Source organism: Oryctolagus cuniculus, chromosome 8, assembly GCF_051225735.1.
Source record: "Oryctolagus cuniculus isolate XC-2025 breed Fujian yellow rabbit chromosome 8, ASM5122573v1, whole genome shotgun sequence".
Taxonomy (NCBI): domain Eukaryota; kingdom Metazoa; phylum Chordata; class Mammalia; order Lagomorpha; family Leporidae; genus Oryctolagus; species Oryctolagus cuniculus.
Window position 1 is genome coordinate 22255033 of NC_142874.1, and position 17385 is coordinate 22272417.

The 17385-nt window shown below is 40.0% G+C and overlaps 2 protein-coding genes across 4 annotated transcripts in view; one reads left to right on the forward strand and one right to left on the reverse strand.

The window, feature by feature from the left end:
- Positions 1-1824: 1824 nt before the first annotated feature.
- Positions 1825-4823, forward strand: LOC127489629 (transforming protein RhoA). 2 transcript variants are annotated; one of them, XM_070048211.2, is made up of 2 exons: positions 1825-3089; positions 3200-4823. In XM_070048211.2, the coding sequence occupies exons 1-2, from the start codon at positions 2179-2181 to the stop codon at positions 3246-3248; spliced, it is 960 nt and encodes a 319-aa protein (XP_069904312.2). In that variant the 5' UTR covers positions 1825-2178; the 3' UTR covers positions 3249-4823. The 2 variants fall into 2 exon arrangements, with proteins under 2 accessions (XP_069904312.2, XP_089158273.1); XM_089302147.1 differs by lacking the exon at positions 3200-4823 and having other exon boundaries at positions 1826-3140.
- A 5268-nt stretch (positions 4824-10091) lies between these two features.
- The window catches only part of LOC149124909 (tolloid-like protein 1), a 174889-nt gene continuing 167595 nt past the window's right edge, over positions 10092-17385 (reverse strand). Inside the window, exons 14-16 of one of the 2 annotated variants that reach the window (XM_089302148.1) lie at positions 15752-15877; positions 12862-13022; positions 10092-10408 (exon numbers count right to left, since the gene is read on the reverse strand). In XM_089302148.1, the coding sequence (XP_089158274.1) occupies positions 10154-10408; positions 12862-13022; positions 15752-15877 (542 nt within the window). In that variant the 3' untranslated portion in view covers positions 10092-10153. The remainder of the gene's footprint in view (positions 10409-12861; positions 13023-15751; positions 15878-17385) is intronic. The other variant, XM_089302149.1, reaches the window with a different exon arrangement.

Consider the following 17385-nt stretch of genomic DNA (forward strand, 5'->3'; position numbering starts at 1 on the left):
CCAATGGAAGGAAGACCTTTCTCTCTGTCTCTCTCTGTCTGTCTAACTCTGCCTGTCAAAAAAAAAAAAAAAAAAAGAAAGAAATGCCAAAATATTACATATATTAGATCAAACAGGAAATATGACATGAATTACACAGTAACTCTAAAGACCAGAACATTTAGAAATGGATTTGGTCTCAGAAACTAACACAAACTGTATCATTTATGGAAACTGATTAATAGTGCTTCACTGCTTCATCAGTGGCCAGCATTGTGGCCCAGTTGGTTAAGATACCACCCGCAACACCAACATCCTATATGATCACCAGTTCAAGTCCTAGCTGTTTCACTTCTGATCCAGCTATTTTACCTACTTCATATAGTCCTTACTACAACTTGCTAAGGTATGTATTATTGTCCCCATTTTACAGAAAACAAAACTGACCCAGATTGACTTGCCCAAAGCTATTCAAACAATGAACAACACAGCACCAAAACACACTTTTCTACTACCAAGTCTTGATTGTCACACCATTCCACACTATTGCTTATTATAAATATAATTCATAGATATAGTAAATCAAATTATCCGATAGGATTACTACTTTAGTAATGTAAATAAATTCTGAGACATGATCTAAACTTTATGAGTTATGCTGATCTGTATTTTTAGTGATTCAGTTAACTTTTTCATCCTTATCAGATGTCTAGAACTCAAAGTTCAACAAATATTAATAAACATGATTTGTATAATCATTCCTTGTCCCTTTCCAAGAAAAAAGCCATTTTACAATCAGCGTTTCTGAAATTAGTATTTTTCCCTTTTTCTAACAGATGTAAGACACCTATTAGTTTGACTTACATTTCTTTTGTCTGTTATATAGTTTACACCTAGGTTTGTGTTGCACTACATCTTGACTGCATACATATTACAACACACTCATGGCTTCCTTTTGAAATGGCTCCTGCTCTATGACATTAGTGGTATGTATTAAAAACAGACAGTAGGGTGGCATGCTAAGATCTGGCAACAATGAATTCTATCACTTAGACCTTAAGTCAGATTCTCCCTTTCAAACTCCATTTCTGAACCTCATTTAACCCTTTCTCTCAACTAGTTAATACCAAATGCCTAGATCTTCATAGACTCCTTTGTCTGCAAAAGGATGTCCTTCTAAGTCATTGAGACTCTAGGCCAGAAGCACTCCAGGTACGGAAGGTATAACACTGAGCACAAGAGACTCAAATCTGCCGTGGGGGGAGTTTCTGTTCTACTGGGACCTCCCCATCAAAATTCTATCCTTGAGTGTCTTTGCTGGGATGAGGAAATTTCAGATTATGGTATACAAGGGATGGAGTTTTTGCTTAAAAAAAAAAAAACTTATTAATTAAAATATCCTGACATAAGTGGGATGCATTTACCCTTTCCTCCTTTCTCCTGTGAAATGAATTTTTAATTTAAAAATATAATGATGTATTATGGAAAAACGTATAGGGATGTATAAAACTAAACTGTTGCATCAAAAATTCTCAAACATCATTAAACAGTTTCCATTTTCCCTTTCTGCATGAGTATGTTTCCTGAGGACACCACTGGGGTAAAAACTCTTGCTCAAGTTCGCACAGCCAGCAGGCCAGAGAGTAGAAACCCAACCCGACCTAACTTAATTCTCAGACCAGAGTTCAAGGCCCTAAACTCGGGTTGCCTCAACATGCATAGTATCCACACTGCTGGCGTACAAGGTGGCACCATGCCACCTGCACAGCCCCTGTTCCTACCTGGAGGTGAAACCCAGAAGCGTGCCGTCACCACGCTGCCACTGCGGTTGCTACAAAAACGAGGTCCACAGTTTCCAGTCACTCCTACCGTTGTGAAAAACGCGCTGTCTCCACACCACGCCGTCCTCACACTGCCCTCACTTGGCAGGGCAAAGGGAAGGCGCCATGTGTCCACGCCACGCCGCTGTTAGGTCCACACACAGCTTCCGGTCATTCCTGCTGTTGTGAAAACCAGCACCGCATCATCTCCATGCCGCCATCGTGGTTGTTATAAATACGAGGTCCACACACAGCTTCCGGTCATTCCTGCCGTTGTACACACCGCACCGCGCCGTGTCCACACGGCCATTCCGCGCCGCCCTCACACTGCCCCCAGTTGGCCGGGAGAAGGGAAAGCGCGCCACGTCTCCACGCCGCCATGTTAGGTCCACACACAGCTTCCGGTCACTACTGCCGTTGTACACACCGCACCGCACCGCACCATCTCCATGCTGCCATCATGGTGGTTATAAATACGAGGTCCACACACAGCTTCCGGTCATTCCTGCCGTTGTACACACCGCACCGTGCCGTCTCCACACGGCCATTCCGCGCCGTCCTCACACTGCCCTCACTTGGCGGGGAGAAGGGAAAGCGCGCCGCGTCTCCCGCTCCCGGAGCTGCAGGGCTCCCGAGCGGCTCGCGCACGTCCGTTCCCTCGTCAGCCTCCGCGACGCCCCGGACTGGCGCCCGGGCTGGGCCTGCGGCGGGCGCGGCGCCTCCCTCCGCCATGGCCGCCCTCCGGAAGAAGCTGGTGGTGGTGGGAGCCGGCGCCTGCGGCAAGACGAGCCTGCTGGTGGTGTTCAGCCGCGACCACTTCCCGGAGGAGTACGTGCCCACGGTGTTCGAGAACTACGTGGCCGACGTGGAGGTGGACGGCCGGCGGGTGGAGCTGGCGCTGTGGGACACGGCCGGCCAGGAGGAGCACGACCGCCTGCGGCCGCTGTCCTACCCGGACACCGACGTCGTGCTCCTGTGCTTCGCCATCAGCAGCCCGGACAGCCTGGAGAACGTGCCGGCCAAGTGGGCCCCGGAGGTCCGGCACTTCTGCCCCGGCGTGCCCCTCGTCCTGGTGGGGAACAAGAAGGACCTGCGGAACGACGCGGGCACCAGGCGGGTGCTGGCGGCCTGGAAGCAGGAGCCCGTGCGGCCTGAGGCAGGCAGGGACGTGGCCAGCAGGATTGGCGCCTTCGGCTACCTGGAGTGTTCGGCGAAGACCAAAGAGGGCGTGAGGGAGGTGTTTGAGATGGCCACGAGGGCTGCTCTGCACGCCAGACGCGGCAAGAAGAGGTGGGGCTGCCTGGTCCTGTGAAACCTTGCGGCTCGGTGCGAGTGGCGTGTTCGCCGGGCTTCCTGTCTGCTTATTGGCGTTTTTTTTTTTTTTTTTTTTCATTTATCAGTGGTTTACCAAAGACTGCAAACCGGAAGTCACCTTGCTACAGCGTTTAGAAGTCAACCATGGTCAATGATATCCAACTCGGCCACCACCACCATCCCCCCCCCGCCACTGCCCTGTACCCTAACCCTGCCTGACACAGCAGGTGCTGTGAATTTCTTCACTTCTTTCTTGAAAGAGAAAGCAGGTGTCTCTTGTGAATCAGGTTGGAACTACTTTAAAACCAGCATCCCACCTGGCAGCTGCAGGGTACTCTGATGCGTTACCACTGCGGAGCTTTGCTCCTTAGCAGATCTCATTGGTGTACCTCTGGGTATCCAGTTTGTTTCAAAAAAAAAAAAAAGGGGGGGGGGAGTGGGGACTCAACCAGCAAGACCCAAGTCCATGCGGCTGTGGCAGAGTTACAGCTCTGTGGTTTCAGGTTTGTTACCTTATGGTTCCTGTGTAATTAGTGCCACTTAATGTATGTTACCAAAAGTAAATATATCTACCCCAGGCTAAATGTGGTTTTGGTATAATTGGATTGCATAATACCGATATTTGCCAACCCTTCAGAATGTGTATTGGCTTGTAAAAAAAAAAAAAAAAAGGTAGTGTTTGAAAAAAATTGAGATTGAAGTTTCAATTTCAGTTTTGAAATTCCCACTGTGTTACTATCTCTGGTAAAAGATAACCACATCACTTGTTTTCTACCTATATCAGTACCTGTTTCCAGAGATGAGCTAAGTCAATAGGACTTTATTTTCACACCTGAGGCAATTAGAATCTGTGGAAGGTGCTATAATCTCTCTCACCTGGCCTGCAGGCTCTGGCTGTAATTCACAGCGCTTTTTCTCTTCACTGGGTCTAGGTTCCCTCACAGAGAAATTGCCAATCTTAAAGGTGGAACTTGATTTCCCGCTTCTCTTTAGTGGACTAATTTTTTTCCCCTGTACTTGTTAATTTTTCCAACTAATAAAATAAAGGTAGTTTCAGCCCCAAAAACAGTGCTGAAGTTTTTTGAAACCTGAAATGGCAAGAAAGGTGGTAATGGAGGACAGATTTCAATGTCACTGTTAGTCTAAATTATTAAGCAACCAGATAGGATTTATAGAGATTTAAAATATATCTTCATGGTGGGAATAAACAAACATTATCTTGGTTTGTAGCTCCATTCCGAATTCTGTAAAACACTGGTAGAAATGGTTTGCAAACTTGTTCAGTACAGGGCCACATCATAAGTATCTTAGGCTTTACAGACCATTCTTTGTTGTGTATTCTTTTTTTGGTGGTGTATTTTATTAACAACCCTTTAAAGAAATAGAAAGCATTCTTAGCGCTATGCAAAAACAGGCCCCAGGCCAAATTTAGTCCATTAGCTGTAGTTTGCTGTCCCCTAGAAATGGGTGTCTGGTTCCACCACAACCTTCTCTGCTATTGTCTACATAAATGTCTAAGATGTACAAGGTGAACTTTTTCACTGGAAGTTTTGTGACTGGCCGAAACAGAGGTAAACTTAAAAATTCTGATTATATTTTTTCTTTTAAAAATGCTCATGTTACAAAATAAACAGATACAGCGATTTCATGCTATATTAACATAAAGAGATTCTTTGTTTTTCTTTCACTTATAAAAGTTCAAGAAATACTTTTAAATTTTCAAATTGAGTACTTTTTTACAACAGTAAGTGCATAAATGATTGCTGTATCATCAGAAGTAAATGTATAGCAATTCATTGGGCATTGTAGAGTATCACAAATATATCAAAGTAGACTATATATTTTTTTGACAGGCAGAGTTAGACAGTGAGAGAGAGAGACAGAGAAGACTTTATATTTTTGGCCGGCGCTGCGGCTCACTAGGCTAATCCTCCACCTGCAGCGCCGGCACCCCGGGTTCTAGTCCCGGTTGGGGCACCAGATAATGTCCTGGTTGCTCCTCTTCCTGTCCAGCTCTCTGCTGTGGCCCAGGAGGGCAGCGGAGGATGGCCCAAGTGCTTGGGCCCTGCACCCCATGGGAGACCAGGAGGAGGCACCTGGCTCCAGGCTTCGGATCAGCGCAGCGCGCCGGCTGCAACGAGCAGCCATAGTGGCCATTTGGGGGGTGAACCAACGGAAAGAAGAACTTTCTGTCTCTCTCTCACTGTCTAACCCTGCCTGTCCCCCCCACCCAAAAAAAAAAAAAAAAAAGAGCGAGAGAAGACTTTATATTTTAAAGATAAATGTGTTCACTTATTTTCTGAAATTGCTTTCATAAAAATGTTCCCTATACAATTGCTGGTTTTTGTAGCATCTTTTTAATACCTTTTTACTACCCAGACTTTGTGTTTCAACCTGTGTCTTTTTTGGACGACTATAAACTAAAAAAATTCTTTTTTGTTCAGGTAAGAAAAATAATTTTACAGTGAAAAATGTTTCACTGTAGCTCGTGATGAGACAGGGGTTATTCCACTTATTAGTTTGCACACAATTGTGAGTAAAATATAGTTGCTTAGTTCTAATTCAGAGTATTTGGAATGGTAAAAATTCCAGTTCTTCAAAAGAGGTCAATGAATAAAAAAATGATTTTTCTGAAAATCAATTATATCGCTTATATTAAAGCCTTGTGTACTAATTGTGAGCTACATATCAGCAATTACAAGTCACGAAGCAGATAACATAGGCCTGATACTACTGCCGAGAGCAGAGGTCCTCTTTGGAACCAACTCAGCTCTTATGAAACCATTTGATATGAAAACCATCTCTCTGGCTTTAACTTTTTGCAAAACTGAATATCCAGAAGTAGTTTGGCATGCAGATCCCATGATTCCAAATGCACATCTTTGCATGGTTGTAAGATTTCAAAGACATTTAAGTCTCTAGGACAACTTAATAAACTATCGATTTGTTTATTTGCTCCTAATAAATTGTTAGTTGTAGAAAAAAATAAACTATCAATTTGCTTTTTTAAGTATCTGATCTCTAATCTTAAAAATGAAAGAAACTTTTAAAATAACTGTTGGAAAATTTATATAATCAGTGGAACAGATTAAGTGCACATAGGTTTTTTCCCCTACTGAAGTGGTATTAGAATCTCTCTCTTCCTTTAATGAGTTTTGCTGTCAACTTTATCATGTGATCTGATTCTAAATGTTTTTAACTTGAGAATCACTGTCTTGGCTTGCCTAAAAAAGTACAAATTGCAAAGGGAGTGTCATAATATCTTGCTTCTCTTAGGTGAAAATGACCCATGCAGATGTTCAGGTAAAGGAAATTTGGCCTGGCTATCAAATGGTCATGGATGAAACAAACAAGAATTTCAACTGAAGCCTGAGATTTGCAATCTACATCACTGCTTTTCCACTGAGTAGCATATGAATTGACAATATGATCATCTACTTTCTGTTATCATTAGCTGATTGTATTATTGGTTAAAGCCAGCCTATGAGGATGAACATATAGCTTAATATGCAAATCAAATAAAATGTGAAATACACTTATTTATGATATACTTGCATTATAGAAAGTATGATTAAAATTTAAAGTAATTTAAAAAATTAAAAGTAATTTTTAAAAAGATTTATTTATTTGAAAGGCAGTTACAGAGAGAGAAGGAGGGACAGAGATTGATCTTCCATCCACTGGTTCACTCCCCAAATGGCTGCAATAGCTGGGGTTGTGTCAAGCCAAAGCCAAAAACTAGGAACTAGTTCTCACTGGGTTCTGCTACTTTGTGCCCCAGCAGACTGACTCTTTCCTATTACCTCCCACTACACCCCACTCTCCAGATGCTCTGGTTACTGTCGTTTCTACTGAAGTTTGTTTCAGCAATTTCTACACTGGTTTGGATATTCCTGGTAGGACGCACTATGGTGATTAACACTATTTTGTAAATAAAAAAAAAAAAGTATTGTAGTATTGTATGCGCACTTGTGTGTCACCTATGTTACAATCATTTGGGTTCCATTTCAGGCTTTGGCTCTGGTTACTAACGTGGAGTTAGCCAAACTATAGTTTGAGTGCATGATCATTTCTGACACCCACTGCAAGGAGTCCAGCTACAAAGTAAAAAGGGAAAATTTATACAAGATTTCTCTCTGACTTCTGCACCAACTTAAAAGTCAGTAGTTTCCCAAAACTACCCTTGTGCTTGCTAATTCACAAGAAAGGCCCACAGTAATCAGGAAGGCTGTTACACACCTGGTGATGACCAATTGTAATGCAGGGGAACAGAGGATTCCACATGCCCTTAGCACATACTGCCTTCTCGGCACTCGTGGGTGATAAACACACATGCAGTGCTGCCAACCGGAGAAGCTGACCCAGGTCTCCCTGTGAGCAGAGCTGTTATTGTGGTCCTATTAGGTAAGCGTGATGGATTGACTGCCTCTATAGTTGAGATTCAGCCTCCAGGTTAACTGATACCACATGATTCAAAGACCCAATTCTAAAATCACATGGCTGAGCTTTCTGGTGTGGTCTGCTCTCATCTGAAGATTATCAGTCATGGCCAGCCACATTCTCAAATAAAAACATTCCAGATAGTTATGATACAAATTTCCAGAAGCTACAGGCAAAGTCCAGACTCCACTGTAAACTATGTAACATCTCTAATCCTGTGTTTTTTCATCTGTAAAATAAATGTAATCATACTTTCCCTATGACTTTCAAGCCTTAATTCATGAAGAAATGCTGTAATCCTCTATATTTAGAAAAAAATCCCAGCTAGTAAAAATTTAAAAAAAAAAAAAAAACCTCTTCATTTCTGCTAGAATGAGGTAGCTTCTCTGTCTGAGAGAATACTGTCAAATGGCCCCCACCACAAATCCCATTTTCCAAAGATAATTCTGATTGCATCATGTCCTCAGACAGGCTCTCCCATTTTCAGGGGAACGGTACCTTGTGGTGAGATGTCCACTGTACCAACCACTGGCAGGAGAGCCATAAAATACGGCCAGGCAATTGATTTATATATATTTCTTCTTAAAGCACTGAAAAATGCTAAAAATGGAGAGGATTTTCTAAGATGACAGTATACAGGAACCTGATTTACGGATTAGTTATTATGAGCTCTGATACTACGAGGGCACTCAGTGCTTTCCACCAAGCACAGGTGCACAGAAATAAGATTCCCGCCTGTCCTGGAGAACAGCATTATCTGCATGTGTGTTCGATATGAAGTACAAGAATTAAAGAAGCAAATTTCATATTTTAGTAATGTGACTCTAAAGCCACAAATGAATGTGGGTATGCTTATGGTTTGGAAAATTTTCCACAATCAAAAATATCAGAAAATGAATTTTAGATGTTGTTTTTATATTTTGTGCTCAGTATGTGCAGCATCTTGCAAATATCTTTTAAATAATATGTATGGCTACAGTCATGTAAAATGAAAAGTACCCCAAACACCTTGAATAATATGAAGAAATTTGTTCATTTCATAATTTCAGCTTTAAAAATAAATATTTAGAGGTTTCTAAGGTAAGTAGCTTTGTTGCCATGGATCACTCAAATTTGTAAAATACACATTTGTAAAATTGTAAAATCTAAGAAAGTATTCCAGTCATTAAGAAAGGGTATTCAGGGGCTGGCACTGTGGTGTACAAGGTTAAGCCTTGGTCTGCAGTGCCGGCATCCCATAGGGGTGCTGGTTCAAGTCCTGGCTGCTCCACTTCTAATCCAGCTTCCTGCTAATGCACCAGGTAAAGCTGCGGAAGACGGCCCAAGTCCTTGGACCTCTGCACCCACGTGGAAGACACAAAAGAAGCTCCTGGCCCCTGGCCTGGGCTGGCCCAGCTCTGGCAGTTGTGGCCATTTGGAGAGTGAACCAGCACATGGAAGATTGATCTCTCTCTCCTTCCTTCTCTGTATCTCTGCCTTTCAAATAAATAAATACATCTTTTTTAAAAAGGGTATTAAAATCAGCTTTGAATAGAATAAACTTTAAGTGGAAGCATGAGAAGACTTTTTTAAAGGTAAACGTAGAAGAATGGAATGGAAAAAACTGGGGAACGGAGATCTTTGCAGACTTCAAAAAGTTCACGGAAAATGTGAATTATCTTTTCATTCCATTTTTCTGTAACCTGTATTTTTAAGGGACTTTTGTGTTTGAGTTGGCACTCAGTGGCACTTGTGAACCATTAACTTCAATTACACGGAAAACCCCAAACAAACCCTGGGCATTGTAAATCTCATTAATTTTTAAACACATGGGGACTGGAATAAATGGACTTTGAATTAACTCAATCCAAATTACCTGATATGAAAACATAATTGCAATTCCGTTGCCTGAAATCAGTCGCCAGTTGAAAATGCAGAATAGTTTGCTATGCTAAGGTTTATTACAATTTTATCTGTTTTGAAGTTTCATAGGAATGTTTTCATAAAACATGAGTCTGAGATTGAGAAAATAAGGGATTTTAACGGACATTTCCATATAATTTTGTAAACCTCGGGGAGCATTTCATCAAATGTCCCTTCTTTAAGGGGGGGATCTTTGAGTTGCTTAAGTAAAACATTCAATTCAAAACATACAACTGCAATCCTCAAGCACACCCGCTAATGCGTCATCAAGAAAATCAGGACTCGCGTATTTCTAGACTTCCTGCTTTGTTTCTACAGCAGTAAGGTAAAGCATAATATTAACATGAGCCTAACAACGAGAGTGAAAATGTGAAGAAATATGCTATAAGAGAAAAACAATGGAAATGTTGCTAAAATGAGATATTTTCAAAAACCAAAGAAAAATCACCTTGAAAAATCTGCTGCTTTTGGAAAGTCTGGTGTCCTTGGTCCCATCTACTTGTAGACAGTAAAGTCACCATATAAACTTTTAATATTTTTGTGTTGTTTTACCAAAGTTTCTATTTCTTAGATCTTAAAATAATCTCTGATTGGAGGCAGGCCACATTTCCTGAGGGATCCTGTTATTAATACCCTCATTTAAGTAAAGAATTATGAAACACAGAATAACGTCCATCCTATGTGCCTTACAGAAAGCTTTAAAGATTAGCCCCCTGTACCCAACCCACTTGGAACACAGTAACACCCACAGACAACACGTGAAGGCTTATACCTGAGAAAAAATGTGCTTTGAAGCCCTTCTTGGACACAGTATTATCCGACTTGAACTCGATTCTCATGTTGTTGAACTGGGACGTGATCACTTCGGGCACTTCAGCTCCACAGAACTTGCCGTGTAACTTAGCCTCAGAGGAAAGCCCACTCCAGATCTCCACATAATCATATTTGCAAACCTGCAAAACACGTTAATGTGGTCAACAGACCCGAGAGTCGCAGATGATTGACATTCACACATGCATTGCGTTTTTATTCCTGTATCTAGTATGATGTTTTTATTCCCCTCTTTATTCCTGTGTTAATGTTAAATCAAGCTGAAATAAACAGGTAAAGGAAAGATAAACAAGACTAGCACAGGGCTCAACCATGAGTCTGAAGGGATGAAACAATTAGAGAGATGAGAGCCCCAGAGGGTGCACACACATATGTATGCTTGTTTACATCTTTCCTAAAATATTAAAGGAGAGTTGAGATGAATGTTTGTTGAGGCATAGGCACTGATAATCACAAGACAAGCAACTCTGCCCTTTCAAATCAAACTCCTGAAACCTTCACCAGGGACTGTGAAAATACTTCTTACATGTGGTCTTATTTAATATTGACAGTATATGACATAGCCTATGAAATCACCAATAGCAACAGAAACTGTACTTTCTATGGTAGAGATGAGAAAACTTAGCTCTAGAAATTTTTTATACAACGTGGTCAACATTTTCTTAGCCTACAAGGCAAGGTGGTGATGAACAGCACGGAGTGTGGTTTAGAACCGGGCTGTCTCACAAGAAAGCCACATTCTAATCAGAGCTGCACCATAAACAACTTTCCAAGTGAAAGACAGATACTTGGTATATAAAAAGCAGACGTTTTGCCTTTCCAATTTGCTAACGTCTTGGAGTTGCTACGTACTAGCAAGTTACTCTGTATGATTACTGTAGAATTGCAAACAGGCTGGAACTCTAGTAAATGGGACAGAGGCAAAAATCTAGCTCATTGTGACTTACATGAAATGCATTAACAACAAAAGGGAAAAAGCTAAGTGAATCTCAGGCAATAAGCACTGTTGTGGCCACTAACAAACATTTTGTGAATACACTTTCCCAAAGTTTCTGTAATAGGACATGTTCTATAGAGTATATGTTGTATGAATGACCTTCTTACATAAATGTTTAATTAGCAACACTTAACAGTTTGCAAAGGATCTTTCTGCAACTGAGGAGGACCCCATGAGAATCATGCTTTGAGAAAACAAAGCTCAATTTACGTAAAACCTGAACAGAAACCTTCAGCCTTTTAAGCAACACCTATCAAAAATGAGTCAAAGAATGTCACATCCGTCATAACTATAGTTTTATGGAAAACCATGAAAACAGAAGTCATTCAACACTGAATTCATATGAAATCACAGAATGGGTAGTAAAATTGAGATTTTCAAAATGTGTAGCTCATAAAAAGTTTTTGCAAAAATATTACAAAAATCATTTTCATTATTTCGATACTTCCCACAAACTCAAGCTAGTTTGTAAAGAAAAAATATATTAATGTGGATAAAGTATGCTGAAAAGAGTAACTCTATTCTTTTCTATCATGAAACTTAATCATGATGTTAACAGAAAAAAGCTGAAGACGTCCAGTCAGTTCTAGGCTTCTACAGTTCTCTGAAATACATCTTTATTATGGTTCAGATTTCAATTCCCTTTAGGTAATGAAATAGCTATATCTTTTACATTGAAACCACTGATATGGACTAATCTCATGGTATAAAATGCACAGATATTACAAACACCTCAACACGTACTGCCCTCAGGCACACATGCCTTACATTTCTGTTCTCACACTTCTTTGCAAGTGTTCATCAGATATACATCAAAGACATGAGTTATTTTTAATCACGTTTAGAGGTGATGAGTCATGTTCATTTTCAAATAAACACAGAAACTAGTTATTGGGACCAAAGGTGTGGAAGAAGTTAGTAAGAGAAAATCAAGTATGAGAGATTAAATAAATACTTATAACCTTTTCTCTGGAATTAAACTTGTGTAGACCAATCATACAAAGGACATTCTTCAACAAGTTCTCATTCTTATTTCTAGGCTTGCCATTCATTTATATTTGGTGTACTGTCATATAGAAACTTTCAAATAAATAACTTCACTTGTTTAAATGTGGTTACCTAGCAGAAAATGCTACTATTGATACAGTATGCAATAATTTATAGAAGATAGCTTCAGCTCAACATGTCTTACCGAGGTTAAAAAATTAATTATTTATTTATAAAGCATGCACACATTCATAATGAAAAATTACTTTCATAATGAAAATACACCCATTTCTACAAATAAGATATACCAAGTTGTTCCAAATGGATATTTTTGTTATGACTCAAATCAAAATCCACTGGGTATTTTTTTCCCAGCCATGACATGAAGCTGACCCTAAATACTCCAAGTCTCTAACAAATGGAGAAAATGGTGTATATTAACTACATGAATTAGAAACTCCCTCTAGGTAATTTCCTATCTCCCAGAAACAATCTAAAATAGAGTACTATGCTCTTTTTTAAAAAAAGTTTTCTGATTTGCCTTCAGGGATTCCTTCATTTTTAAAAAAAATCTATTTATTGCTCACTTACTTCATTGCCTTCCAATTCAAAAAACTCAAACTTCATAGATATTCTGTACTGGGTTGGTGCAACCACTCGCCACACACAGTTTTTATTAGGAGGATACTCTTTGGGCCATCCTGGGGTGGTGATGGTGCCATTAAGCTTGGTAAGAAGTCCGCCACAAGCAGCTAGAAGAAAGAAAAGGAAAGGTATTCCCTTATTAAAGTCACCCCCTTCTTAGCACAGTTCCACTGATACCCAAACATTCAAAATAGCCAAGATACAGGACCTACCAGGATATGAATGAATGGATGAAGAAAATGTGGCACATAATAAAATGGAATAGTATTCAGCCATAAAAAAGAATGCAGTCCTGACATTTGCAATGCATGGATGGAAGTGGAGGTCATTATGTTAAACAAAGTCAGGCACAGAAAAGTCAGTACCAAATGTTCTCACTGTATGTACAAGGTAAGTTGATCTCATAGAAGTAGGGAGGAGAATAGGGTTGACAGAGGCTAGGAAGGTTGGGCAAAGAGAAGATGGAGAGAGGTTAGTGACTGGGTACAGAAATCAAGTTAGATAAATAGAAAAAGCACAAGTGGTCTCTATATAGTACAGTAGGGTGACGATAATTAACAGTTATTTACTACAGATTTCAAAATACCCATAAGAGAAGTTTTTCAATACTCCCAACACAGAAAAACAATAATTATGCTGATGTGATCACTACACATTGTACACATGTAAAGAAATAACATACTGTGTGTCATGAATACATGTAATTATTAGGTGTCAATTATATAAGTGAATGAAAAAACCGCCTTCTGGATTCCAACAGACACTGAAGCTACTGTTCTTTAGTTTTTAGAACAACTATGGCAATCATGAAACCACAGTTACAAAGTACCACTTTGCAGCTTTGCAACCAGGCAGATAAGAGGTACAACAATATTTTAGATCACTTTAATCTTTGGCAATCAACCTAAAGGAAACTGGGTGTCAGTTTTTGTATCTCTTAAATGGGTTCACCATAATAATATCTTGTAGTGTGCCTTGGGTACTTCAGAATTAACAGAAAGAATACATTTTAGAATTGATAGAGTTGTGATAAGGAAAAGATATATGTAAAGCATAATATAGTCTAAAATCATTCTTTCTTCAATCTCTTTTTTGCCAAGACAAGCAATGATGTATTACCTGAGTCAGCGGGCAAGATAAATTATGACAGATACAACATATTTGTTATTCCACAAATCTCTGTTTAACAACTGGTTTTCATTTCCTGTGGATGATCTATTTAAGAGAGACACCATTTACTTCCCTTCTTTGCTAACAGCGAAGTTAGCAAAATCAAAGTATCCCAGAGCAAGTTGTGTGAAAAGATCATATACACATTTTATAACTAATTCCCAGGGAGTCAAGAATTGCTTAAACTAAATGGTCTCTTTGATTTTATGTACATGTCACTGGTGTGCCAAGTCCTCTTTTTGAAAGGTATGGCATTTTGTTCATAACAATGTATCTTAATTAACAGAGAGAGGATTAAGTGTTTAATAGACAAAAAAAGATCAACTTTTACAAAGAAATAAGGAATCACTGTTTTTTTAGGTTGGCAGATATGGAATGAATTCATTAAGGAAACACCTTAGGCACCTTTGCCTCTTACATCCTCTAGCAGAGACACAGTAGAGAACAAAGTGCTTATTTTCAGGGAGCTTGCATTTCAGTGGAACACACCAAAACAAGTTAATAAATACAAAAATGCAAGTATTGCTGCAAGTCCTGTGGTGATGCATTCGACAGGAATTTCTAAAGAGGAATAAAGGGGGGAACAGACTGCAGGAATGAAGATCCAAATGTTTATTCTCTCTCCAGTCTGAGGTGTGAGGCCTCTGCTAGGGTGGAGGAGAGGGAAATGAGAGAGGCAGCTTTAAATGTGAGGGCAGAGATCTTAGGACATGGTAAGACAGCCTGGCAAACAAAACCTCACATGGGATTGTAAAGAAGAAATGTGGATAACCATGACAAAGACATCTCTGTTTAAAGAAGCATTTATTCATGAAATGCATGTCTGGTTTTAGGCTAGATGCTTTCTGTCTACTACATGCTGGAGGTAACAAAAGCAAATCCGGTTTAGGGCTGCTGACTTAGAGACCACAGAGACCACAGTAAGAAAATATCAAGTCATGGATGGATGGATGGGTGAGTGGGTGGGTGGGCAAATAGGTGGGTAAAATATCTAGATTTAGAAAGAGACAGAAATGCATACATGCACACACAACAGCGTAGTAACCAAAGGAGGACAGAATTGATTACATAACAAGAATTTGTTATCAGCTGTGACTTTGAATTAAGTCTTAGTAGTTTTTGGAAAGAGGTTATTATAGGGGACAAGAAAGGCATGAGGGAAAGATAGAGATAGAGATAGAGATAGAGATAGAGATAGAGATAGAGATAGAGATAGAGATAGAGATAGAGATAGAGATAAGGATGGAGACAGAGTTAGAGATACAGAGAGCACATGAGAATACAAAACAGTCATCCCTCCATAAGTGGTTCTTCAACACCTCTGGATAAGGAACTCTGTGGCTGCACAAGTCCCTTATACAAAATGGTGCCGCATGTGCAAATAACCTGTGCACACCCTCCTGTATACTTCAAATCATTTCTAGAAGACCTGCAATATCTAATACAATGTAAATGTTATGGGAATAGTTGTCTCACTATCCTGTTTAGAGAATACATACAAGAAAAATGAAAGAAGGCTGCACTTGCTGAGCACAGGCTTAATTTCTTTTTGGAATATTCTGGAACAGTAGCTGATTGAATTCGCAGAGGGGCAACCCGTGGATGTGGAAGGAGGACTTGGGCAGCAATGAGGGTGCGCTCAGGTGCTGCCCGGGCCCAGCCATACCTTCGCAGCTCCTCCTGTCCGGCCCCAGCTCGTAGCCCGGCTCACAGGCACACTGGTAGCTGCCCAGGGTGTTCAGACACCGCTGCTCACAGCCGCCTCGGTCAGCTTTGGCGCACTCGTCTTCCTCTGCAAAAACGGCAGAGTTACAGGATGACCACCATGTTGTGCTTTCATAGGCCATGTTTGAAAACAGGATTCTACCTGGCTCTGAGGACAACGAAGACAACGACTCACCTCTCCGACACAAGAAGAGGGAACACAGCCTTTGCTGGATGACTTGCAAGAATTCAGGTCCCGCAACCCAGGAATTAGAGAAGCAGGCTAAGTCCTGGACCTACAGCAGGGCCACCCAGAGCCCACGTTATCCCAGCGTGTGTTTGCTCTGAATTTGAGCTTAGAAGGGGATGATTAATGAAATAATAAAAAAAAAAAACAGCTGCAATAGCATAGCTTCACCTACTGATTTCACAGAATAGTTGCAAGATATGTCTCAAAATGTTTTTAAAGAAATAACATTAAGAAAGAGATTGTGGGAATAAAAATTAAAAACAGATGAAAATCCTAAATTCACTGGACCTCTTTCAATTGAAAGCCTTTGGTGTTTCTTACAAATACATTTTGAGCCAGAAAATATAACTATCTCACATGTTTGTGAATGTATATACTATTTAACTGTATATATACATATGAAAATATGCATAGGAAATATATATGAAATATGTTATTTTCATTTTCTAGATTTATTTATTTATTTGAAAGTCCGAGTTACAGCAAAAGAAGGAGAGACAGGGTGAGAGAGAAATCTTCCATCTATTGGTTCACTGCTGAAATGGCCACAGTGGCCAGGGCTGGGCCAGGCCAAAGCCAGGAGCCAGGAGCCAGGAGCTTCATCTGGGTCTCCCATGTGAGTCTTTGCTGCTTTCCCAGGTTCATTCGCAGGGAGCTGGATCGGAAGTGGAGCAGCTGGGACTTAAACTGGTACCTATATGGGATTCTGGCACTATAGGTGATGGCTTTACCAGCCATGCAATGGCGCCAGCCCCAAAACATATATTATTTTAAAAAAATGTATGACAGAAAATCTTAAACATATAAATGAACATTTGAATAAATATTTTAATACATGCAGTAAAAGTGTCAAGTTGCTCTGCTTTTTTAATTCATATGGTGAATATTTAAGCAACTCAGAGAAAATGTGTTTTACTGTTTTTTAAGTAACAAAATATTTAGGTTATCTGTAAATTTTCATATATACAACTGAGTACATTATGTATCCTATAAAATTAGTATAGAGGAAACATTTTTCTCTTTCTTCATAACAATTTTATTGCACAATGACACACTTAAAATAATTTCCTATGAATTTCAGAAAGCATATTTGATGCTATTTACCCCAAAGCAACTTTCTTATCTCAGTAATATGCAGCTAACATGGAACTAGAAAGCAAACTGAAATGCAGTTATGTAACCACAAATTAAAGTTGATCAGTTCTGTCTTTGTCAAAAAGACACTTTAGATATCAGAAGATCCTGTTAAGGAAGCCACCGGGAATTTCCCAGGGGGGAACAGCATCCTGTAAAGCTGAGTTTAGACGCGCTGGCATCTGGAAATAAATCGATTGTCTGTGTGTCAG